Source organism: Podarcis bocagei (genome assembly GCF_964188305.1).
Source record: "Podarcis bocagei genome assembly, chromosome: 15".
In the NCBI taxonomy this organism is placed as follows: domain Eukaryota; kingdom Metazoa; phylum Chordata; class Lepidosauria; order Squamata; family Lacertidae; genus Podarcis; species Podarcis bocagei.
The window spans coordinates 21,009,674-21,035,326 of NC_138141.1; the positions used below are offsets into that span (position 1 = coordinate 21,009,674).

At 44.6% G+C, this 25,653-nt stretch overlaps 4 protein-coding genes across 10 annotated transcripts in view; 2 read left to right on the forward strand and 2 right to left on the reverse strand.

Moving 5' to 3' along the window:
• HSPB2 (heat shock protein family B (small) member 2) lies at positions 1 to 3,244 on the reverse strand. Its single transcript, XM_081172795.1, has 2 exons — positions 3,049 to 3,244; positions 1 to 871 (listed from the first exon to the last, which is right to left on the reverse strand). The coding sequence occupies exons 1-2, from the start codon at positions 3,140 to 3,142 to the stop codon at positions 429 to 431; spliced, it is 537 nt and encodes a 178-aa protein (XP_081028921.1). The 5' UTR covers positions 3,143 to 3,244; the 3' UTR covers positions 1 to 428.
• Positions 3,245 to 8,840: 5,596 nt separating this feature from the next.
• CRYAB (crystallin alpha B) lies at positions 8,841 to 12,979 on the forward strand. 2 transcript variants are annotated; one of them, XM_081172797.1, is made up of 3 exons: positions 8,841 to 9,296; positions 11,877 to 12,002; positions 12,629 to 12,979. In XM_081172797.1, the coding sequence occupies exons 1-3, from the start codon at positions 9,099 to 9,101 to the stop codon at positions 12,830 to 12,832; spliced, it is 528 nt and encodes a 175-aa protein (XP_081028923.1). In that variant the 5' UTR covers positions 8,841 to 9,098; the 3' UTR covers positions 12,833 to 12,979. The 2 variants fall into 2 exon arrangements, with proteins under 2 accessions (XP_081028923.1, XP_081028924.1); XM_081172798.1 differs by having other exon boundaries at positions 8,860 to 9,296; positions 11,880 to 12,002.
• Positions 12,903 to 20,671, reverse strand: CFAP68 (cilia and flagella associated protein 68). 4 transcript variants are annotated; one of them, XM_081172789.1, is made up of 5 exons: positions 17,885 to 18,124; positions 17,398 to 17,449; positions 16,825 to 17,052; positions 14,860 to 14,926; positions 12,903 to 13,658 (listed from the first exon to the last, which is right to left on the reverse strand). In XM_081172789.1, the coding sequence occupies exons 1-5, from the start codon at positions 17,938 to 17,940 to the stop codon at positions 13,480 to 13,482; spliced, it is 582 nt and encodes a 193-aa protein (XP_081028915.1). In that variant the 5' UTR covers positions 17,941 to 18,124; the 3' UTR covers positions 12,903 to 13,479. The 4 variants fall into 4 exon arrangements, with proteins under 4 accessions (XP_081028915.1, XP_081028913.1, XP_081028914.1 ...); XM_081172787.1 differs by lacking the exons at positions 17,398 to 17,449; positions 17,885 to 18,124 and adding an exon at positions 20,592 to 20,671; XM_081172788.1 differs by lacking the exons at positions 17,398 to 17,449; positions 17,885 to 18,124 and adding an exon at positions 19,418 to 19,502.
• LOC308574584 (alpha-1,2-mannosyltransferase ALG9-like) overlaps positions 20,658 to 25,653 on the forward strand; it is a 32,957-nt gene continuing 27,961 nt past the window's right edge. For 2 of the 3 annotated variants that reach the window (XM_081172569.1, XM_081172566.1), the window contains exons 1-6: positions 20,658 to 20,738; positions 21,248 to 21,509; positions 22,176 to 22,370; positions 23,283 to 23,439; positions 24,126 to 24,329; positions 25,438 to 25,596. In XM_081172569.1, the coding sequence (XP_081028695.1) occupies positions 22,187 to 22,370; positions 23,283 to 23,439; positions 24,126 to 24,329; positions 25,438 to 25,596 (704 nt within the window). In that variant the 5' untranslated portion in view covers positions 20,658 to 20,738; positions 21,248 to 21,509; positions 22,176 to 22,186. The remainder of the gene's footprint in view (positions 20,739 to 21,247; positions 21,510 to 22,175; positions 22,371 to 23,282; positions 23,440 to 24,125; positions 24,330 to 25,437; positions 25,597 to 25,653) is intronic. The other variant, XM_081172567.1, reaches the window with a different exon arrangement.

Sequence of the window (25,653 nt, forward strand, 5' to 3'; positions counted from 1 at the left end):
TAATTCTCAGGATTATTTATTTTTTAAAAAACCAATTTATACATTCAGAGCATGAGGCTTAACAGTTCAAACACACACAGAGAGAAAAAATGCTGATCCAAGTCAGTAGGCATACAATAGGACAGGGGCTTTTGCCAATTTTTTTATGCCGATTGACATGTTTGAAATTTTTTTGAGAATGTGCCATGGACACCAGTCACAAAATGGCTGCCTTGGGGGCATGGCATAAAAAATGGCTGCTGCGGGTGCGTGGCATAACACAAAATGGCTGCCACATCTAAAGGATGAGAAAAAGAGACAGGACCCCACAAAGCCATGTGGGTAGGCCCCCTTCCCCAAATCAGCTGTCCAATCCTGACATTCAGTGAAATGTGTGCACGTTGAAGGGGGCATGTTCAATGTGGGAGAGGACATTGCTGAGGGATGTTTTAGGGCTGTGGCTTCTCCTCACAGCCCTTTCCCCCCGCAGCTGGCTGTTCTTGGTGTATTATTTTCACCTCATTGATTTTGGCCTTCACCTCCTTTCCTGTCCGCGGAGCTTCTATACTCAGAATGCCATCATGGGTCACGGTGGCTTTGACCAACAGAGGGTCAACATCAAGAGGGAGGATATAGGTCCTGGTGAACTCCCGGGATATGAAACCATGCCGATCTGCCTTCTGTGGGTGCTGAGCTGTCACCTCCAGGAGATTGTCCACTGTGCGGACAGCAATCTCATCTGGCGTGAACTGACAAACGTCAAGGAACACTTGGAATTTGTGGTCGTTGAGGTTGACCTCTGAGATCCCTCGGTCCAGCTGCTTATTAATCCGAGGTCTAATGTAGTAGCCATGGTACAATGTGGGGGACAGGATTTCCCCTGGGGAAACACCTAAAAGGGAGAATTGACAATTACAGATTATGCCACACTTGAGTACAATTAAAATAACAAGAATAATGGAGGCGGATTTAGGTTCAGTGCCAAAGCAAGTTCAGTGCCAAAGTGCATTGTTTACTTATGTAGAAGTAAAAGGGTCAGTCTATTGACTGCCCCTGCGTACACATAGCTGTAGTGCCAACTTATCCATCAGAATCAGGCCCCAAAGTTTCGTCAACCAAACTTTATGATAAAGGTTGCTCTCCAGAGTCCCCTGATAGCTTGCAATGGTGAGCTGTGTGGCCATCGTGAGATGGAGAATAAGTTCTTTTTGAGAAAGGTCCATAGCATCTGGGTCAAAGAGTGGCAAAAGAGCAGGCTTGCCTCATATAAACCAGCCATATGTTCAATAGGCTGCCATGCTAAGGAAACTTGGCAAACTCAGCATTTTGGAGTTCCCGATATATTTCTTTTGGGGGGTTCATTTATTTCCCAGATTCTATGTATTCTCACTCTCCTTACACTGGAGCCTTCCTCTCCTGCTTTGCCTGCTCTTCCCCACCCAAAGGCATCACCTACCATTGCCCTAGGCTTGGTCCTGCCCAGCCATTTTGCCAGGCCCAGAAGCAAGAGAGGCACATGGCGGCCAACTGCAGTCTGGAACAGACAACAAAAGCCCTTTTATGCAACACAGTCATCCCACCGGCTTCTCTCTGGGGGCTTACAGCTTTTCACTCTGTTCAGCGCTGAATGGTTTACTGCTGCCTTCTGCATTCTTTCTCCTCTAACAGCCACTGCAACTCCAGCCGGGCTTTGTGCACAACCCACCAGCTCAGCTTTTCACCAGTTTTAACGGAGTTTGCAAAAAAATAAAAATAATCTCTGGCTGGCATCGTTCCCCTCCATGCTGCTCTGTGCCAGCCACATTCCATAAAGTGTCCTGGATCCGTGTGGAGAAAGAGAAGGATCTCATTCCCGGCTGCCAGCAGCTTTGAGAGGGCTCCCTTGCCAGCTGGAAGTCTTTTTAACTTCTTGCAAAACAGAAGTGAAGCCAACTGACCCATATGGTCTCATCTTCATGGGTTGTTCCTCCCTTACACCTGGGATGCCGTCTCTCTCTTTTGCATTGTGTGCGGTTACAGATAGCTTGGTTGTAACATATTGGCTTGTTTTTTCCTTTAAAACCCCCCAAAAAACCTTGCCTTACAGTATAACAAACCTATGCTTCCCTTTATGTTGGTCGATTCTGTTGCTGACTGTTGGGCACACATATTGATTTTAATGACCACAATATTAATGGACTAAAAAATATTAAGGATTTGGAGATGTGCTTCAAGATATGTCTCCCCATCCCAGGGGATATGGATATATAGTTTCATCATCCCAGGCAATACAGAGAGTGTGTGTGTCTATATATGCCTCTATAATTCTATTTAGCACAGTGAATGCCTGGCAATGCCTATAGTTGCAATCTGACTGCATTATACATTAAGAATTGAAAGAACTCACTTTTTAGAGGATTGATTTGCGTTTTCTATAATCTCAGACCACAATCCACTGCCCCACTGAACCCAGAAAAGCTTATTTCTGGTAAACAAGCACAGAATCAGATTATCAGCACTTGGGGTAACACACTGAGACACAGTTCTGATTGTAGGAATAATAATAATTAAAAAAACCCTAAAAGGTTTCCAATAGAGGGGTTGTTTCCAGATGGGGTTTTTAATATTATAAATGGGTCACTGAGATATCATGAACAGGTTTTTCCTAAGAAAGGGAAATTTGGATTAAACAGCCGGAAATATGGGGTGGCATTTTCATGCAACGATGCTGTTTGGATGCTGCAAGAAATCTCACGTGCATGAAGAAAAGCAATCCTACAATAAACACTCAATTGGATGCACCTTCAGTCTCATCAGACCCATGAAGAAGGTTAGTCACTGCCACACACTGGTGCCCCACTGTGCCTTTGTTCAAGGAGGCAAAAGTGTGGTGAAAAAAGGGTCTTCAAACACTCTTTCCATGCAAGCTCACGAGAACATTTCTATAATTACAAAATGTGTGTGTGTTATTCTTTGTTTCATAATCACTCTTCCATAGGATTCCCTCAATCGCTGAGTTAGAATCACCAGCTCAGCCTTGGATTGTCTGCAATCTACTGTGTGCAAATACCGGCCAGTCATTTTTCTTACCTTCTCCAAAGTTCTGGTCGTAAATCTTGCTGGGGTTGGCAAACTCGTACTCCGTGCTCATGGGGTAGGCGTGAGGGACAGTGCGCTCCGCCATGGTCTTTGCTGGTGGAATGGACCTCGTTGACTACCTGTTTCTGTGTCTCCTTGTGAAGGCTGCAGTCCGATTGCGACGTTTTCCCGGGGCAAATTCCATGGGGTGGGGGAGCAAGTGATAAAATATGGACCAAAATAGATAGGCCCTGGAACGCCAAGCCCCCAATGATGACCAAAGAGCTCCTTGCTGCATTCCACCCGAGAGGCATCTTTTCGCTGTGCAGCCCTCTGACAACGCAGTTGCAGCTGTTAGAAATGTCAGAAATTTGTGATTCTCCCAAGCTGGCCGTGTTGTGGGACAACTGGATGGGAAGCCACATGGATGAAATGAAGAGCTGGCTGTAGCCACAGGCAGTGTCCTCTCCTCCAGTCCCACTGTGTTCTCCATGACTCCCTCACGGAGTGCATCCACCAGCCTTCCCCAACCTGGTGCCCTCCAGCAGTTTTCGACTAAAATCTCATCAGCCCTAGTCAACTCCAAGGATGACTAGACTAGAGGCATTCTGCGTGGCTGCTCCACAACTATGTACAATGGAGAGAGTACTTCAGTATCTTTTACAGACCAGTACGTTTCCGAGCACAATTCAAAGTGTTAGTGTTGACCTTTAAAGCCCTAAATGGCCTAAGCCCAGTATACCTGAAGGAGCGTCTCCACCCCCATCGTTCTGCCCGGATACTGAGGTCTAGTGCCGAGGGCCTTCTGGCGGTTCCCTCACTGCGAGAAGCCAAGTTACAGGGAACCAGGCAGAGGGCCTTCTCGGTAGTGGCGCCTGCCCTGTGGAACGCCCTCCCATCAGATGTCAAAGAGATAAACAACTACCTGACATTCAGAAGGCATCTTCAGGGAAGTTTTAAATGTGTGACATCTTAGTGTATTTTTGGTCTTTGTGGAAGCCGCCCAGAGTGGCTGGGAAAACCCAGCCAGATGGGCGGGGTACAAATTATTTTATTATTATTATTATTATTATTATTATTATTATTATTATTATTATTATTATTATTACAGACCGCTTCAGGTAAAAGCGCTTACCAGCTCGCCAAGTTGTTACAGCCACAATCCCCGAATGCAATGCCTAAAGACATTGGGAGATACTTCTGCATTAATGTAGCAGGAAGGCTGCATAAGATGCTCAATTGTTGTAGATGGGATAGTCTGTAGCACGTTTCTCTGTTCTGGTATCCTTCAGGTAAGAACAGAAGAAAAGCATGGCTAACGGTTGGGTCCTATGGTCCCAAACATCTCGAGGGCACCAGCTTGAGGAAGGCTGGCCTGGAGCTGAATAGGGAAAAGGTTGGCAACGAGGAATCAGCTGGAGCCTGGAACCACTATAGGTATGTTGTTTTGTTCTGAGCTCACAATGTATCATTTCGTTTGGCTCAAAAGAAGTGATTTGTATGCTACGCAAATGTGCAAAGGGGCTGTTCTGCCACAGGAGTAAAAAAAGAAAACCCACATGGTTTGGCAAATGGTCATCTGCATCCAGAGAGAGGCAGAGAGGGAGACACTGTGCACTGGATAAAGTGGTAGGGAAAAAGGACATCTAAAGTTACCCCCTATTTCCTTCCCTGTGGACTTCTGACTCTGCTGGTTAGTGAAAGAAAGGTTCCTCTTTCTACCAGGACCAGTTGCTGCCTGATGCAAAAACAACACAACACAACACAACACAACACAACACAACACAACACAAAACAAAACAAAACAGGTGCTCTCCCCACCAGGCCACCTATTTATTTATATAGTCAATGCATTCACACTTCACCTTTCCCCCAAGGAACCAGGGCCAGATTCAGGTTTGATGAGGCCCTAAGCTACTGAAGGTAATGGGGCCCTTTACATGTCCAGCTGTCCTTTGTCAACAACAAATTGTCACTGTTTTTTGTGTTGAATATATGCTATATGGTAATTTATGGACCTAATAGGTATCTAAAGCCATTTGCACATGTTGCCATGCAGAATGTAGGCCCCCTATATATAGAAATGAACAAGCCAGTGATATTTCAGGGAGCAGGCTAGCAGGCGGGGCCCATTACTTACATCATAGGAGCCTACACAACACAAAACACTGTTGCTGTATGTAGGTTTTATTTTATTTGTTTTACATCTTATATTTTGGAAATGTACATCCAGTGGTTTTTTTCCTTTAAATTTTTTGGGGGGGCCCAAGAGAGTGGGGCCCTAAGCTATAGCATGTTTAGCTTATACATAAATCCGGCACTGCAAGGAACGCAAGGGGTTCCACCCACCTTCCCATTTTATCCTCACAACAACTCTGTGGGGTAGTTCAGGTCGAGAGGTGATGACTTAGCCCAAGGTCGCCCATCCAGTGAGCTTTATGGCTGAGGGGAGATTTGAACCCTAGTCCAGCACCCTAACCACTAACCCTAACCCCTGCACTGCACTGTAGACAAACCAACTGGACTGAGAGATGAATCTTACTTTGTTACTGGCGACGGGATAGAGTTCTGAACCGTCTGTACATGAAAGAAGCAGGCTAGTTGTGAGGCTTGGAAGGGGCAGGAGAATATGTGTCCCTCAACAGAAGCATACAGCCAGAGGCCTCAAGAGGAACATCTGGAGAGGCTGCCTCTTTCTGCCCCCACCCCAGAATTTGCCCCCTGAGGCAGCTGCTTCAATCTGCTTCAACCTATCTGAATGGATCCAGCATCCACAAAGATTCCCAATGCGTGCAGATCCCTGTCACACTTAGCTTTGTCAAACATACAGTGTGACCTTGGGCCAGTCTCTCAAATGCTAATCTACCTCCCTGGGGTACTGTGAATAACAAACTGTGCCATCCCTTGTAAAATGTCCTGCCAAGGAGGAAAGACAAGACACAAAGTTGTTAAGGACTTTCCCCACAACCGAATGCCCTACATTAGGCCCAGCCCTTCAGTTCTTACCCTCAGGAAAGCAGGCAGAGGACTGCAATCTTTCCTCAGTAATGATTCACAGAGTGCAAGAAGCATCACCATCGCACTCATCATCCCGTATTCATTTGTGATGTGATGTGAAACCAGAGACTTATTGAAGACCCTTTGGGGCAGCAGGTGCACAGACATCTTGTCTCCCTTGTTATTTACATGAGATGAAACTGGAGAAGGAAGCCATCTCAGAGACCATAGCTGGCTACAGCCAGGCAAAAAGTTGCCCCCACCCGCCAACCCCCCACCTTACAGCTCCATCCTACTTCAGCAGCATCTGGTCCTGGCTGTCACAGGATGGCTCAAGGGAGAACCCGTGCCCTTTTAAATGGAAAGTATAAAAGCATACCAGCCTCTCTCATCAATTTTTCTCTCCTTTGAAATTCGCTATCCTGCAAATTTCATGCAGCTCTCCAATGGAAAATTATTCATAGAAATGCAAATATTAGTGCAGATATGACACACAAGTGCATTGTATTAGGTGAAATTGCTTGCCAAAATGGATTAAGGGAAATGCACACTAAAATGCTGGTGAATTTTTGCAAGGACTTCAAAAAACCCTGCAAACTAATGTGGAAATTTAGTGAACTGGACTGAAGTTTGGGAAATTGAGAGATGCAGAAATTGACTGAATCATCCATCCCTAGTGTGTATATATATAATTTTTATTAAATTTTCTGTTTCACAGTTTAGAATATTCATTTAAACAACTTTAAAATATCAATGACTTCCCTTCTTCTCTTTCCATGGTTCATTTTACAGAGCATAAATCCCTGCATATTTTATATAAACTAAACCATTCAGTATTCCATTATTATTTCCATCAAAACTTATTTACACTCTTGAATTTATCTTAATGCTGCCAATGTTTTCAAGTGTACACAATTTCCCCCCATATATTCAATAAACATTTTCCAATCTTCCTTAAACAAATGTTCTTCTCTTATTCTATAAGTTAGATCCACAAGCTGCGCATATTCCATCAGTTTAAGTTGCCATTCTTCTTTGGCTGGGACCTTGTTCGTTTTCCATTTTTGGGCTAACCAAACATAAGCCGTCGTCATGGCAAAGACAATCCCCAATAGCTGCCAGCCAGATGCCTCTGAGAAGCTCTCAAGGAGGGCATGGGAATGATTGCCAGCATATGGCAACACATGTCCAGTCCTTCCGTAAATTTAGCAATCATAGCTCAGCTTGGCCAGCTGTATTGGAGGGGTGCTTCTTATTGCCTGCAAGTTCCCCAAGAGGCCCTAGCTCAGGTGCAATCACAACTACAGATCTGACAAAAGGCAATTCCCAGCTACGGGTACCACCAACGCACAGCACGGGTTACACCCTTGGAGGGATGGGGGCGAAGAAAGAGGAACAGAGAGAGTGGAAACAGGTCAGGCAGCATTCATGTCATGCTCAGCTGGAGGTGGTGTAATGGCTGGCTGCAGCCTTGCATCTCCTTTCAGGAGCCTGAGCAATCAGACCTAACACTCCCAGTTTTAAATTTAACCCAGTAGGCTACATTAGTCAGCTCTTATTCTTAGCAGCTGAATCGGAGGGAAAGGGGATGGGAAGTGTTTGGCTTGAAGGGAAAGATATGAGGAAGTAAACAAACATTCAAAAGTTCAGATCCAAACATGGCAAGGAGGCCAAACGGATAACAAGGTACCTTCTTTCAATATAACCTCTTGAGCACGTGAACAGAAATGGAATTCAAGCAAGCAAAGGCTTCCAGATCAATAAGGTCAAATGATAAGAAAGAAAGAAAGAAAGAAAGAAAGAAAGAAAGAAAGAAAGAAAGAAAGAAAGAAAGAAAGAAAGACTTTTTCTGTGTCACTCCAAAGGACAGGACTAAAACAGATCACTGGAAAGTAAATAGAGAGCAGATTTCGGCTAAGTATTAAAGAAACTCCCCAATGGTTCAACCCTGGGATCTCTCTCAGTGAAAGTATTTCATTCATCTGTCATGGATCTTGCCGTTGCTGATGCTGCACTGAGCACTGGGTTAAGCTAGATTGGTTGGCCACTGTGAGAACAGGATGCTGAACTAGGTGAACCTTTGGCCTGATCCAGCAGGCTATTCTTACATTCTAGATTACCTCTAAGGCACCTTCCAGCACTATGGTTCTATGAAAGAGGAAAAATCCTTGCCAGTCCCTCTGCACTTGTATGATGTTTCTAACAGCAGCCACCTGAAGATCTCTGGAAGATGACAAGCAGGGCATTAAGGCAGTAGGTATGTCCTGTTTGCCTCCACCATCTTGTAACCAGAGGCACATGGATGCTCTGTGTTCAGATATCCTGGCTATTAGCAGTGGGCATCTCTTCCACAGATCTATCTCACCCTTAAAAACAACAGAAGCCACCCAAAGGAGTTGCTGACACCACCACATCTTGTGGCAGTGAGTTTTCTAAGCGCTGGTCGCACTGAGTGGAATGGGACTTCCTTTTTGCCTGTGCAGATTCTGCCACAAATTGACTTTCTTGGGCAACTCTTTGAGCATCAGTTTTACATCACAGGGACCAAGACGTCTCATTGAGTAACCTTTCTGTTTCAACACAGCCAGAGTGGAGAGGAAGGACACAGCCCGGCTGCAATGGAAATCGGAAGATTCCAAGCGACAGAGATACAACAGTGCCTTGTTTCTCTCTGTGTGAGACAAAGATAGTAACTGTGTGAGTGGCGCTGGCATCCGAAGTAGGAGAGAATACCAGATCGGCCTGACCGGGCTTTTTTTAAAATATAAAAAATATATAATAAGAAGGGAGGGGGCGCGAGGAGATTTCATGCTGACCTGCTAGAATTTAGCTGTGTTCTTTTTCCTTGGCAATGTGGGTGCTGAGTGGGATGTACAAATCTCCAGCTAATCTGCCAGCCAGCGCTGAATGGTGCAGATGGGAGAACAGGGATAATGAAATGCCTGACATCACCGTTCCAGAGAATTCAGCCTGGGCACAGCCTGGCACCAGGGAGCATATAAAGCCCTGGCTCTTGGCTTGCTGGAGTGCACTGCTGCCCACTGTCTCCTCCGGGACCAACTCAGATGGATATCACCGTTCACCACCCCTTCTTCCGCAGACCCCTGCTATCAAGCTTGTTGCCCAGCCGCATCTTCAACCAGACTTTTGGGGAGCACCTTGTGGAATCTGAACTGCTCCCCAGCTCCTCAGCTTTCAGCTCTTTCTTTTTGAGACCCTCCATCCTAAGGAACCCCAGCTGGCTTGAGAGCCGACTCTCAGAGGTAAAAATATTTTCTCTTGCTAAACTTCCCCCAGCTCCCATGCAGTCCTTGAACCAGGTGGAGGGACACCTTGTCCCCTTTGCAGTTTGTGCCCTTCATCAGTTAATTTATTTAACTGCATATTTACTATGAGCTTAAAAGGGTGACGTAAAAATCCTTGACAAAGGGAACATAAAGACTTGCCAAGATTGAAGGCAAAGAAAATCGATATCTGCCCCTTAACGTACCCCGCCACAAAAACCGGTTGTTTTCTCCAGTGACGCTAAGAATACCTTTGAAACTGGAATGAGTCATCTGTGAAGATTATTCACACAGGAAAGCCCACAGAAAACAGCCAGATTTAGATCTAAAAGTAGACTTCATTTGAATGATAAACTCTGGAAACAGAAACCTCACGGTTGAGAATTGCTTGCAGGGGGGAGGCGGAAAGACAAAAGGGAGTTCTTCTGTGTAGGCCATAATCAAAGCTGTGTGAGAGTATCCATTTCCATGGGACACACACAAGAGAAGTTCCTGATGGATTTGTGCAATACAGAGTCAAAAAATGGAGCAACGTTCTGTAGCCTGGGAGGCTGCTGCGGAGAATGCACTCACACTGTGAACATGGTAGTCAACAAGGGCAAGACGTCTGTGAAGGACTAGGAATTGTAATGGGGAATGTTAAAAGAAGTTTCCTAAGGGGCAAGAAGTGATCAAAAGTGGAACAAACAGCCTCGGGAGGTGGTGGGCATCCTCCACTTAAGCAGAAGCTGGACGTCCACCTGTCAAGAGATCCTGTAGCTACAGCTTGATCCTGCACTGAGCACTGGGTTAAACCAGATGACCTCCAAGGTCCTTCCCAACTCTGTGTGACTTTGAGGTTTAGGCCCTGTTGGATTAGCCATCCTGTATTTTATGGCTGACAGTTAGCATTGTTATTGTCTTACTGCAGTTGTTAATCATTCCACGCATGGAATTTCTTTCATTATTATTTTTTCATTAGGACGCAACTGTACCATGCAATATGCATTTTCACATTACTATTACACCCTAAAATTGCTAGATGCTGTACAAAAATTAAAAACCAACAACGCAGTCTCTTACAACCTAAAGGACAAGACACAATGGGGAAGTAGGTGAGGGAGAATAAAAGCTGAGAAGGGTAAATTGTGGTAAGTCGAACAGATCTGTTTTCAAAGAACCTGGATCTAAAAACAGAGGAAGAGAATTGGCTGCCAGGTGGGGGGGACTTTCCAGTGGCAGCGAGTTGCAAGGGGAAAAGGAGACGCCGTGGGGAACAGTTCTGGTAGCTACACTGGTGGATCCCTTCTGCCTGTTTTGTATTGTAGAGTTTCCATGCCAGCACAGCTCATTTCTAGCATTATGGCTTTGAGAATCCATCACATCAAAGCCATAATTTTCTCTGTATTAAGAACACAAGAGCCTGGTTGGATAGGACCATCTATGCCTGGCAACCTGTTTCTCACAGTGGCCAATCAGATGCCTCTGCAAGGCCCACAAGCAGGGCCTGAAGGCGATAAGAATCCCTCATTGATGCTACCTAAGCAACTGGCATTCAGTGATACACTGAAGAGGTTCTATATAGCCCCCATGACTAGTATTTTTATTATATTTATATCCCACCTTTGCTCTGAAAAGCTCAAGCTGCCTCCCTCTGGTCCTCAAAACGACCCTGCCCAGTAGGTTAGGCTGAGACGCAGTGATCGGCCCAGTGAGGATTTGAACACTGGTCTCCCACTGTTGGCATGAACTCTCCTCCCCCATAGTCTTGTCTAATCCCTTTGTAAAGCAAGCAAATATTCTGGCCACCATCCCATCCCATGGGGGTGAATTTCATAAGTTAATTATGCAATGTGTGGGGAAGTCCTTTCTTTTGTCTGTCCTGAGTCTACTGCCAATCAATGTTACAAGGGGGAACAAACCCTCATATTTATGTATGTATTTATCGTGTTTTTAATATTCTATTGGGAGCCACCCAGAGTGGCTGGGGAAGCCCAGCCAGATGGGCAGGGTATAAATAAATTATTATTATTATTATTATTATTATTATTATTATTATTATTATTATTATCAACATGCATGACCTCTATCTCACCGCCCCACTCCCAGTCAGCTGTGGAGATGGGCAGCAGCCCCACCTACCCCCCTGAAATTAGACTTTGAACAAAAAAACCTCATTCACATCAATGGGAACTTTTTTTCCTAAGCACAATTGCCATGTGAGGAAGGCTTATAGAAAAGATTTCACTCAACAGCCAACTCTCTTCCTGTTTCTATGTGGTGGGTGTGTTTGAAGGGTAGATACAGAAAGAGGGAAGAATGGGAACGTGTCTCACTGCCAGTACTGGTTCCAAGAGATTTCCTTTGGAGGACTGCAGCCCTCAACATGAAGAAATGTTGCCTGACCTTAACCCACATGCTACCATGAAAGAAGCATACAGAACAGTCTTGCACTTTGGGGATGTGGAATAGCAAATGATCTACCACACTGATCATGTCTAATTATCTGCTCCACATACAGCACCTAACAATTAGTAAACATTAAATATTATAACTGCCCTAACTAGACTCTTTTGTTAGCAGATGCGACTGGATAAGGACAAGTTCTCTGTAAACCTCGATGTGAAGCATTTCTCACCTGAGGAGCTAAAAGTCAAGGTTTTGGGAGACGTGATTGAAGTTCACGGAAAACATGAGGAGCGCCAGGTTGGTCTGGTCTTGGCATGAGCGCAGCTGGCAGGGCGATGGGAGGCAGGGTGGAAGGAAGGAGAAATTGACCCATTCTAAACAAGGTTGTCCATCAAGGAAGGAGACGTTAACAATGCCATGTTACCTGCCACATAGAAGAGTCTCAGAGAGACAGCCTTGGGCAAAGGAAATAGAAATGGCCCCTCATTCATTTATTCATTTGGTTTTAAATCTGAGAAAGCCAAAGCTGGACCACAGCAAAGGACCATTGGCCCAGCTCACTTAGTACTGGCCACTCTGATTGGTAGCAGCTTTCTCAGGTCTCTGGCAGTGGTCTTTACAAGCCCTGATACCCCTAAACTGGGGTATCCCAGGGGACTGAACTTTCTGAATGGGAAGAGTGTGTCTTAACAATGAACTATGAGCTCCCCTTATAGTAAACTGTACTGTTTTTAACACTGATTGGGAGCTGCCCAGAGTGGCTGGGGAAACTCAGCCAGATGTGCGGGGTATAAATAATAAATTATTATTATTATTATTATTATTATTATTATTATTATTATTATTATTATTATTATTAACCATTTGCAACCAGACATATATGGTTATGTTCTTCTCCCCCTCGCCCCTTCTCTTTTGAAAAGGATGAACATGGCTTCATTGCCAGGGAGTTCAACAGGAAGTACAGGATCCCAGCTGATGTGGATCCCCTCTCCATCACCTCCTCCCTCTCTTCGGATGGTGTCCTGACAGTGAATGGACCAAGAAAAGCCATGGAAGTCCCAGAGCGCACCATCCCCATTGCCAGGGAGGAGAAATCTGCCGTACCAGCAGCGCAAAGGAAGTAGACATGCCCTTTGAGACCTACTCTTTTATACCCAAGAAAGCCTTTCCATTGGATGCAAACAGCAGGCGGTGTCACTGACTGGCTGTTCTTATTTATTTGTGCTAAGCAAATGAGCTTGTTTACTAACAAATAAACCGATGAGTAAGCATCTGGCGGATTCTTTCCTCAATCTTCGGGGCAGGGTCAATTTGAGACAGGGCTCAGCCCTACAGCATGCAAACTTGTGATAAAAAAGAGAGAGGGAGAATAGCTCTGAGCACGTGCAGAGTTCCCTTCTGCTCTGGCAGAGCAACCACAAACAGTGTTGGGGGAAAATAATTTTACTGGCTCTTCTAGCTTTGGCTACACAGAAAAACAAATGTAACAGCTAACAAACAAAAATTAGGTGGTGCTTCACAAACCGTCAGAGGGAAAGTACAGTAAAAACTTTATATACACACACACACCCCAAGCCATGAGAAGTAAGAAGAATCTCCTTCTCACTCTGACGCAGACTCTTTTATTCACAGACATGGTTTGTGAGTTGCTGCATGGCAGCCTAGCTTTTAAGTGGGTGGGTGGGGAAAAGAGGGGGCAACTAGGTCACACAGGCAGGGCCTTTCAAGCAACCCCGGCTGTCCTGAAGCGGAAGAGAGACCTACTCTAGTCCTACTGCTTCAGCGGAGTCCCTTGCTGTTCTTTGGGCTTCGTATCAACCAAGCAGCAGGATCCCTTCTTCTGTGGAGGCTCATAATCTATCATGTAGCATGACCGGGCAGTTGGCTTGATTGGAGGAGGCTCCAGCTCTGGCTGGTGTCCAGGGAACCAGTGAACATCTCGCATAACTCCTAAGAGCAGAGAGAGGACAAGGCCGAGGAGCTCAAAAGAAGGCAGGGCAGTTGCAAGCCAGTAAAGCGGAATGAACACATTGCACTGAACAAACTCGACAGCAGCCAAAGGCAGTCTTAGCTTCTGCCAATCTAAAAGGGAGCTGAATACCTGAGAAGGCACATTAGGAAAGTCATACGGGACACGCTGCTTTATCACAAGTGCAGTACAGAAGATTCTGCACCTGAATCCACCCATTTCTATGGGTGCCATTTCCAATTTGCATACCAGCAAATTTCAGCATATGCAATCATGTATATTTTCCAAATTTACATTCTTGCACTATCAGGGTTGGGACACAGGTGGCGCTGTGGGTTAAACCACAGAGCCTAGGACTTGCCGATCAGAAGGTCAGCGATTCGAATCCCTGCGACAGGGTGAGCTCCCATTGCTCGGTCCCTGCTCCTGCCAACCTAGCAGTTCGAAAGCACGTCAAAAGTGCTAGTAGATAAATAGGTACCGCTCTGGCGGGAAGGTAAAAGGCGTTTCCGTGCGCTGCTCTGGTTTGCCAGAAGCGGCTTAGTCATGCTGGCCACATAACCCGGAAGCTGTACGCCGGCTCCCTCGGCCAATAAAGCGAGATGAGCACCGCAACCCCAGAGTCGGTCATGACTGGACCTAATGGTCAGGGGTCCCTTTACCTTTTTACTATCAGGGTGGTCTTTGTTGCTTTCTAAATCATGGACTAACTCTACCTTTTTATGTTGCTGTTGCTTGCCCTGGGGTGGAAGAATGGGTAAGAAATCATATGAATAATGATGATGATGATGCCTGCCACTTTCTAAGTAGAAACAGTTCCCACGGATAGCTGACCACTTCAGGGGAGATGGGGGTGGCGCCATTCAATTGTGCATCCAGACTGCTAGTACTTCAGGACGTACTGCAATGGATTTCATTGTGTTCCTACAGGTCCCTTGCTGTCACCACCAGAGTCCACTGACACTTGACTCATGGCAGTCATTTACTTATTGTTGTTCTAAACTGCACTTTGGCCCCTCAAGACACATTATGCATTATCACTTCTGTATTCCTCTTATTTGGACAGCTCTGTTAGGAATATTTGAGAATAGAGGATTCAGAACTGGGGGAAGACCTAGATCTTCCCAAAGTTCTCTTGCAGCTTTTAAATTAAGTGCCTGCATTTCAGTTTTATGTACCTACTTCTTGTACTGTGGGGCTTTTCCTTGGAGTAGTCCGATGTGTAGGTGGACTCAAAATAGTGAGCAAACTGAAAAGGAAAACACAGATTGAGTGCATGTTTACGGCAACTGAGAAACCATAAGAACATTAAGAAGAGGCTGGCTGCTGAATCAGACCAAATGCCCATCAAGTCCAGAATCTCAATTCCCATAGTGGCTAACCAGGTATTTCTGGGAAGTCTACAAACAGGGCATGAAGGTAACAGCACTCTCCTGCTCATGTTCTGGTACTCAGGCAGAGGCATATTGCCTCTGATCCTGGAGGTAGAATATATCTAGTATGACTAGCAGCCTTAACCTCCATGAATTTCTCTAATCCTCTTTTAAATTTCTCTAAGGGCTTATCCACAGTTACCTTTCCTCCACACTTTTCAGGCATGGTCCACGCTTTAACCTCCGTGTTCAAGCACCTATTATTATTATTTTTTGCTTTGCAGCAATCTGCAGGAAACCCGAATTGCCAATTATTGTGCTTCAGCTTTTAAGAGTGGGTTATCGCAAGTTAAAAAAAATAAAATCTCTTGGACACGGATCCGTGCCTGGAGAGACAGGGCAAAAGCTAAGTGTAGATAAGGCCTAAGTTGGTGGCCATCCCAACATCTTGTGGGAGTGAATTCCATAGTTTAACTGTGAAGAAGAATTTCCTTCTGTCTGCCTCAAGTCTTGAAACATTCAGATTAATTGGATGACCACACTGGGTTCCAGTGTTATGGGAAATAAATGCCTCTTTACCCTTTAATTCACACCACATGCAACTTCATATACTTGTATCATGCATAATTTTGTACACCTCTATCATGCCCCCCTTTACTTGCCTTTTTTTTCTAGACAAAAAATCATGTAGAACTTTTAAGAGGACGAGCCTTATCACCAAAGCAACACCAGCTTGGCTTGGCTTAGTGAGGCAGAAGGGCTGGGTATAATTAGGTATTGCGTGGTGGTGGAGGGTTTGGTGGGATGAAATGGCTAATACTGCAATCCTATGCAAGTTTACTCATAAAATGTGTTCAGTGGGACTCTTTCCCAGGGAAGTGTACATAGGATTGCAGCCAAAGAAAATAAACTGGAACTGAACAGACGGAATGCAAGGAAGGACAACATCATAAACAGGAATGCTGCCTACTATTACATTTGTGCTTCTTCCTTGGAGCTTGGAGCAACAGACATGAGCTCCTAGGTGATGCTTGATTTAGGTCAGCCAAGCTCCCCTTCAAATATAAAATACAACAGAACATTTATATCCCACCTTTCCCCCAAGGGGCCTACATGGTGCCCCCGCCTTTTAAATCCTCATCACAACACTGTGACATAGATTAGCCTGAAAGAGAACGATGGACTCCAGAGACCAGCAACCACCGTGGCCAAACAGGGAAGTAAAGCAGTTCAAGTATCTTATCTTCACACTTGCTCTTCTAAAGCTGGGCTGGAATCATTCAACAGGTTATAAGATAAATTAAACACAGAGTACTAGAGCAGGGGTCAGCAACCTAAGGCCCATGGGCAGGAAGTGGCCCGTGGAGGTCATTTGACTGGCCCATGAGCCACTCCCGAACTGAGCTGCCTGCTCACACGCTGCGCTAAACTGGAACAGCACAGCGAATCGCTTCCGTGGTGCCGAAAATCACGTCTGTGCAGACGCAGAAGCCAAAAATCATGGGGGCGTGTGCTCACGCGGGCGTGCAATCTGGCCCAGGCAAGATAAACCTTGCTGACCCCTGTACTAGAGCATGGGTGGAAGACCTTTGGCCACCAGATACTGCTGAATTACATCTCTCCTAATCCCTAACTGGATGCTGGTGCTGATGGGAATGGAAGTCCAAGAACATCCAGAGGGCCGCAGGTTAGTCGCCCCTGTGCCAGAGGGCTGAATATTTGACTTTACGTTAACAAGCTAACAAACAGGGCAATGTGAATATGGTACTCTGACCTGAGAAGGGAGAGGCTTGGGCTGCAGGATTTTCCGAATGTCATAGCGCTCTTCGTTCCAGTTCCCCAAGAGGGTCTTGTTGGTGTAGGAGTCTTCGTTGGTGGTGCACCTCCAGCCATACTGGAAGAATTTGGCAGAGCTGTCCCAATCTGTCCACACTTCTCCATGACCATTGGCACGTAATGCACAGCCATGATGGGGGTTAAAGAAGCAGGACAGGGACATGGCCTAGGAAGAGACAGAAACGTCAAATGAGGACAGGAAACAACTTGTATTAGGGAAGGCACAACTACACTACAAACCTATCAAGTGCCATGTCTTCTCTCAGCAAATCAGCAAATTCTGGGAACCGTATTTGAAGATGTCCTGAGCTGCCTTCTCAGAAAACTCCTAATACCCCCTAAGGAAGTAACTATTAAAGAAGGTTAAGACTATAATCCTAATCACACAAACTGTATGCCCCAATATAGTGGTTTACATCAGAGCAAACATGTTCAAGATGACCTTTGAACATTGCAAACCCATACACACTGACTTACTAGACAAAGTTCAGTTGAAATCAGTACAACTTACTTTTGAATAAACCTGCACAGGCACATACTCCTTGTCTGTTGTGTAGGTATGTCTCAGAAAAAAAAGACAATATTAATCACTGTTCCTAAAATTATGTTTCTTCTTTAATACTATTTTTTAATATTTATTTTATGCCACTAATATGGTACATGCTCCTCTACTACACCTCTTGCAATCTAATTATAAACTTGTGTACTCCTGAAAACCCACTTTTAGTGGGACTTACTTCCTCATTACATTTGGGATTTAACTATTTCTACATTTTAGAACATAACTTTACATTCTTTTAAAATTTGTTTTTCAGCTCTACGCTTCTCCAGTTCTTTTCCCACACCAAAATCAGTCTGATTCCCTGACACTGGACAGTGATATTAACTGCTGAAAGATCTTATTTTAACCAAAACATATGGGGATGGTTTCATCATGTGGATAGGTTAGAAGGATGGATTGTGCTGAAATTTGGAACTGGAGTTCAATAGGGGAATACCTCTGAATCAGAAGAGGTTGTAGCTGATAAAACTGAAGGACTGAGCTGATCCACATTTTCCCACATTTTCTTGCTTATTTGTCTTGGTTTTAATTGTAATTTTGCCTCAGGATCTCAGCCAAAATGGGCAGCCTCAGTAGAGTGAAGTTCAAGGCTGTAGCTGATGTTAAAAAGTGCTGAAGTTTTTTTTGGCAGCCCTTACAAAGGAAGGTGGCAGGAGGAACTGGAGCAGGCAACCAGAAAAACTTTTGTTTGTGATGCAACTTCCTGATCATCAGCTAGTCCTGATGTCACTGGTTTCTGAGCATCCATGGGGTGAGAGACTTTTATCCAAAAATCTGTATGACCGGACCTTGTCATCAAGGAGGTCAAGCACTAAGATACAGCCTCACTAGTGAGTAAGGCCCATTGAAATAAGCAGCATTTAGATCTGCGTAAACACACTCAAAAGGTTGCAGTGCATAATAATATGCAGGCAGAAATACTACCAAATGTTTGAAGCAGCCACTTCAATTGCATATTGATGAGATCTGAAACCTAGAATTATTTAAAAAATGATTTGTACAACTCACCGCTCGAGTTCCCTAGAACCATCTTTTTAATTTAGGTAGCCCCACTGATATTTTAATTTCAGTGGCCCCACTGAAATTAACGTACATGTCTAAGTTACATCCCCTAATTTCAATGGAACTGCTCTGAATAAAACTTAGTTGAATACCACCCTAATGCTACAAGCCTTGTATCTTAATATCTTAAAATTAAATAAGCACAATATTGCCTGATATATTTAATTTCCCAGAAACATTATTAGCATAAAGGTGTGCCTATGACATACTGGAACACAATCCTGCCATACACTCAGGGTGTGTACCTGAAAGCTCTCCCCTCCCTTCTGATAACGCTGGTTCTGATGGCTCAGAAACAAAACGGAAGGCAATCTGTGCATGCTTAAAGGCAGGTTTCACTCCCTTATTGCTCTTTTGAAGAAGCTTTTAGGGATGAGCAAGTTGCCTGATTTGAAAACAGCCTACAGCGGGTAGCGCTGTGGTCTAAACCACTGAGCCTCTTGGGCTTGCCAATCAGAAGGTCAACGGTTCAAATCCCCACAATGGAGTGGGCTCCCGTTGCTCTGTCCCAGCTCCTGCCAACCTAGCAGTTCAAAAGCACGCCAGTGCAAGTAGATAAATAGGTACCGCTGTGGTGGGAAAGTAAACGCCGTTTCCATGCGCTCTGGTTTCCGTCATGGTGTTGCGTTGTGCCACAAGCAGTTTAGTTATGCTGGCCACATGACCCAGAAAGCTGTCTGCACGCAAACGCCGGCTCCCTTGGCCTGAAGGAAGATGAACGCCACAACCCCATAGTCGCCTTTGACTAGACTTAACCGTCCAGGGATCATTTAACTTTTTTTGTACAAGCCTATGCACACTTGTAAGCACCATGGAGGCTATTAGGACACACTTCTAATAAATGTGCATTGAACAGTACTGCACACCCCTATGAGCAATGCATCATTGAGCCCAACCAAAAAATCACCTTGCTGGATCAGATGGAAGAATCTGTCTAGTGGAAGAACTTTGGCCAGTCACTCTCAGACTAATCTTCCTAACATAGTTGCTGTGATGATAAAGCGGGATTAGAGGGGGTGGAATAGAGAACCATTTGTGCCACCCTGCACTTCTTGCCAGAAGGACATCTGAATATTACAATAAATACACAAAAAGCAAAGCTTTCTGTTTCCAGCACCAGCCAGTCATATACCTCTGGTTTGCAATCTGGGAATAAAAGGGACTGACCAGCTCATGTAGCACCTGCTTTCTTGGGTTCTCCATGCTAATTAGGAGAGGCGTCACCTCACCCATCGTTCCTCCAACACCCGACTCAATCTTCCTGCCATACACCAACAGATGTGCATATGTGTGCATATGTATATAATAGAATCGCAGAGCTGGGAGGGAACCCCAAGGGTCATTTGTTGAACCCCCTCCAATGAAAGAATCTAAACCATTGCATCCATGACAGATGGCCATCCAACTTGCACTTAAAAACCTCCAAGGAAGGAGAGTCCACAACGTCCAGAGGGAGACCTATGTCCACATGTGTGATATGGACATGTGTTTTGGATATATTAAAAAGTTCCCTTATTTTGTTATTTAATTTTGCTGCATCCGAGACTTTCGTGCTCTTCTGTTAGCTGTGATGGCCTCAATAATATTGTTCAAAAAATGATGATGATGGCATAAATCAATGAATGTTATTTTTAATATTGCAGTTGTTGTATAAGGGATTATCATGATCAGAATGTAATTGAAATTAGTAAGATTTTGGAACACAGAAATAAAGAAAATCATCAAAGCATCCATTCTAGCATGCGGGGAGCCACCTAAATTATATAATTTGGTATCTGATCGACTTGTATTAGTAACTGCATTATAAATTGGTATTGTTATAATGTGGCTGTTATTGGAATGTAACTGAAAATTAATAAAAATTATTTTATAAATTGTCAAAAGAAAAGAAAAGGAAGGAAGGTTAAGAACAGGAAAACATGGTAGGCTACATCTGAATACGGTGGCTCCATTTCAGCAGCATCCCTAAAGACTCCTCTCCTCTGCTCCCTTCGCCAGGTGGCTCCTTCCCTTCCGCCCACCCTGCCCCGCTCCATCCTCCCCTCGGTCTCAGCAGAGCCCGGCCCTTTCCCTATGCCCACCTGATAAAAAGGCGGAGTAAGGGGGAGGAAAAGCAGGAAAGCCGTTTCCAAGGCAACCGCCCAAACGGCGCGCGCCGGAAGCGAAGGGCGCACGCTGGCGGAAGTGACGTAAACATACCGCGACGCCGGCTTCGGGAGAGTGGAAAGGTGTGTTTGCGGGGAGACCTAAGTGGGTTAAAAGACCCAATGAAGAAAGGAAAAGGCGTGGGGGGGGGGCAACAGTCATTTGCCTCTTTTATGCCCTCTGCGGGAGGGAGGGTCCTATGCCACGCCCCCTAGGAATCCCCTATTTCTTTGTTTACATACAGTCACATAGCTGTCAACTTTCAGATTTGAAAATAAGCGATCAGCAGCCTCGAAAATAAGGGATCAGCAGCCTCACCTGTCCCAGGGACAGTCTATAGGATATCTAACAATCCGGGATAGCAGCAGGAAATGGCGCTGGAATAAGGGGATTTCCCGCAAAAAAGGGAATATTGACAGCTATGTACAGTCAGTGCTTTTTTTCTGGGGGTACGCATGGGTACGCATACACCTAAACATTTTGTGAATCTTTGTACTTTTGTCCGTTTACTGTTTTTATTTTCCCCGATTTGAACTATAAAATGGTGATTTTCTTGAGTCAAAATGAGAGTAATCCTAAACATTTTTTTTAGGGGAAAAACCACTACATACAGTATATCCTGCCCGTCCGTGAAGGAGCTCCAAGGAGGTGTATACGTAATTCTCTCCCAGCTCAACCTCCTCCGGCTTGTTTTCTCACAACATGCTTTCAAGGACTGGTCAGGAATGAAGGGGCTTCGTAGTCCCAGCAGCGTCTGAAGGGCAGCAGAGTGGAGTGGACTAGCTGAAGAAAGGTCACCTCATGGCTTTGGGGTATTGACCCTGGATCTCTCTCTCCCCTAATCTCAGTGTGAGGTACTGAGTGACTAGTCTCATACCAACTCACCATTGCTTCAAGGAGGGGGGATCTTCTCACCTGTATATACAACCTTTAGGGAGCCAGGAGGACTTGCTTTTCTAAATTTACTAATTTTTTAATGCTCAATCTTTACTGTACTCTTCATTATTAGTATTTTTTAAAAAAACAAAAATTGTACAGAATATTTGCAGTGCTGGGAGTATAAGGAATGAAGGTGTGCTAAACCACAGCATTGAATTAACATGATTAATGAAACAATATAAACCGCTTGCTGCTGGTTTGATTCACATCTTGGCTTATTCTCCAGCTTCCTGTAACCATACACCTTTTTTCAGCATGTATTTGTGTATGTTAAAGTAAGATTAGAATACTTGCTTGCTTATGAACTTGAATTTTTGACCTGTACAAAGGATTTTCTATGTTGCTGTCATGTCAGCTAGGCTGGCCTGGTGGATATTATTAACAAATGCTGCTTTTGCTGACTGGAGACAACTCTAGATGTTTTTGAAACAAGCCTGATTCCTATATTTTTTGTTTTTAATGCCTGACGTTTTCTTACGTTTTTATATGTGTTGGAAACCACCCAGAGTGGCTGGGGCAACACAGCCAGGTGGACGGGATATAAATAATTTTTATTATTATTACATTTCTCTCCACTTAAGGTTTTGTCACCATGAGGCCTCTGCATCATCAGCCCTGTCTCCTCCTAGTTGGAGAAGGAAACTTTTCCTTCTCTGCCAGTTTGTGTGAAGCAAGGAGCTGTGAGGCTCACATTGTTGCTACCTGCTATGAGAGTGAAGCTACTGCAACTAGACAAGCTGTTGCCAAGTCCAACATACAATATCTGAGGGACAGAGGTAAAAGGAAGAAGAAAATTCAAAAAAGAAAACTTGTTTGTTGCATAATTTCTGATGGCTGTTGTTGGAGAACTATTTTCACCAGAGCAAATTGGCTTCTTGGGACTCTGATAATGGGGTTGCTGGGATGCCACAGGATAAATGGGGTTGCTAGGATCCTGCCGAGACATGTAAACCTTCTAAATAAGTAACTGGAGGTTCATCTGTCCTCCTCTTTATAGCAAGTTGGACTTGCCCTGCAGTAGGTGAGATGGAACAAGCAGGATTAAGGGACCAGGGAAATGGTGTGCAGAAGCCACGGGTGCATTTTCACAATATCTGATTAGAGCAAGTTGAAGAAAATTGAAAATAAAAACATTATTAGAAACTGTAGGAGGGAGAGGAAAAATTGGATTGTGCTTGTGGAAGTTGTTCCACTTGTTCAGTGACTTCCTAGAGCAGTTAAATGAAAACAAATCATGGCTCCACCATAGCCAGGCCACAGTCACACAGTCAAAAGGAATCAGTTACAGCATTGTCATCTACATTCTTGGCACATTTAGAGAGCTGGAAAGGATCTTGTTTCAGTCTAGCTTGACTTGCTTCTTGAGTCATTTGAAGCTATTGATTGTATCTGCTGTGTACTTGTGGGCACAACAATCAGGTTTAGGTGAATTAATTTGTGGAAGACCTTGTCCTGAAGCAAGGAACTGTGATGTGGGTATTGGGTGAGGACCCCTGCAAATTCAAGCCTAAAGAATATATAAATTTGCTTTCAGTTGTTACCTTTGTTGCATTGGGAATACCCTTCCATGCCATGTCTCATTAAGATAATGATAATAATAAAGATTCTGCCTTTTTCAAGTGCCCATTAAAGTGTGTATTGCATGATCTCCTAGTATCTTACATATCATTTTTCTTTTACCATTCCAGGTGCTAAAGTTCTCTTTTGTGTTGACTGCACAAAACTGAAGGAGCATTTTTTGCCAGCTGATTGGAAATTTGATTGCATTTATTTCAACTTCCCCCACTGTGGGAGAAAAGCTGGAGTGAAAAAGAACAGGGAGCTTCTTGCCAGGTTTTTCTTTAGGTGAGGCTAAAATGAGCCATGTCAATGTACTCTTGTTACTCGGAAGGTGGTGTGTGTTAACTTCAGTTGATGTTGCTACCTTACACCAAAACCTGTCTTCAATATAAAATTGATATAAATGTGAGCCAGCTAAGTTCAGATGTTCTGGTTTTATACAGGCAGGCATATTTAGTTGATGCGCTTTCTTTTAAACGCTATATACAAATAAATGCTTTGTTGCAATTGGCTGTTTTGAGCAATGAGGCAGTTTGGTAGCAGATGGTCTGTATAAGTAGGGGAAATGCACTAGGGTTTTCATGCAAGAGAACTAATAATTCTGCGCCTTGGAGTTGCTATTCATTTTTGCAAGCTTTCCAGCAAACACCTCCAGTTATAGGAACTATAAAGATCCTATCTGGAGCAATGCTGTTAAGGTCCAGTGAGAAAATATAAGCACTATGTGTTTTCCTCTCTTTGTAATCTTTTGATGAAAGTTTCTTGCCATACCTGCCCAAGCTCAGTAACCAATCATATAACATACTCTTTCCCCTCCCAAAGTGCAACTCTCACAATCCTTCCCCCACCCCCTAAAATATTGCTAAAAGCTACACAATCCAAGGACTTCTTGGAAACAGCTCAAGAAGGCAGCAGAGTGTTGCCTCAGGCACAAAAGAATGTTACCCATCACTCCTCTCTTCCTTTTCCAGCTGTGCAGAGGTCCTGGCAGAGAAAGGCGAGGTCCATGTGGCACTTTGCAGAGGGCAGGGTGGTACCCCTGCAGACCAGCCTGTGAGGGAATGGCATAACAGCTGGCAAGTAGTGGCTATGGCAGCGGAGGCAGGATTTATTTTGAGCGACATTCATCCATTTAACATCGGGGATGCTTGCAGATATAAATGTACAGGTTACAGGTAAGTTGCAGCACAGCACAGCAGATGGTGGCATTCCAGATGTCATTGTGGGTGTTGCCATGGTAACCAGCATATTAGCATCTGCTCTTGCTTCTGAAGCTGCCTCCGTGTTTAAGAAACAGCAAGGAAGTTTCTTTGCTGGATGTTGCTGTATAAGTTTCCTGCCTCTAGCAGCAAGAGTGCTATATTTTATACCAGCCTTTCCCAGTCTGGTACCCTCCAGATGTTTTTGACTGCTGACTCCCATTACCCTGACTCACTGACCTTGCTGGTTAGGGTAATGGGAGTTGAAATTAAAAATTCATGGAGGACACCAGGATGGGGAAGGCTGCATTTTAACTGTCTTTGGTTCTCACGACTTTATCAGGTTAGTTGATAGAGGGAATGGATTGGATCTCAATCTCCATTTAAGTGCTACAGAGATGCTGGGGGAAAGAGTCAGCACTCTAGTAGTTTCCCATGCCTTCCTCCCACCATTTACTTTCGGCCAGCCTGGCATTTATACCCAGGGCCCTGAATCGACAGTCGTACCTCTGCTTATGTATCCCTCTGGATATGTAAACTTCGGGTTGCGAACGTGGCAAACCCGGAAGTATATACTTCCGGCTTTCGCTGTGTGTGCATGCGCAAAAGTGCTCTCCATGCCACATGCATGTGCAGAAGTGCTCAATCAGGCCGTGCATGTGCACAGAAGGGCGCCTCCGGTTACGGACTTTTCGGGATATGGCCGGGCCTCTGGAACGGACCCCATCCGTAACCGGAGGTACCACTGTACAGTGGTACCTCGGGTTAAGAACTTAATTCGTTCTGGAGGTCCGTTCTTAACCTGAAACTGTTCTTAAGCTGAGGTACCACTTTAGCTAATGGGGCCTCCTGCTGCTGCTGCCACACCGCCGCCACACGATTTCTGTTCTCATCCTGAAGCAAAGTTCTTAACCCGAGGTAATATTTCTGGGTTAGTGGAGTCTGTAACCTGAAGCGTCTGTAACCTGAAGCACCACTGTAATTGGTTTACTGTTGATCATGTAGCTCTGCATAGTTTGTTTGGTTTTATGCTTGTGCAAATAAAGAGTGTCTATTTAAATATTCTTGGCTTGTTTGTTTGCAGGAGTCAGGATAAACCTTTTCATGTAGAAGGAGCTTTGAATCATATATTCACACAGAGTGTGCCTTTTCAGCATCCCAAGCCTATGATCTGTCAAACAGAACTGGGAGGAAAGTTGGTTTCCTTCCTTGTTCCAGAGATATTTCTAGATAAGATTAACAGGTATGTAACTGAGTTTCGGCACCCATGTGAAGTTAATAAATATACAGCATAGTCACT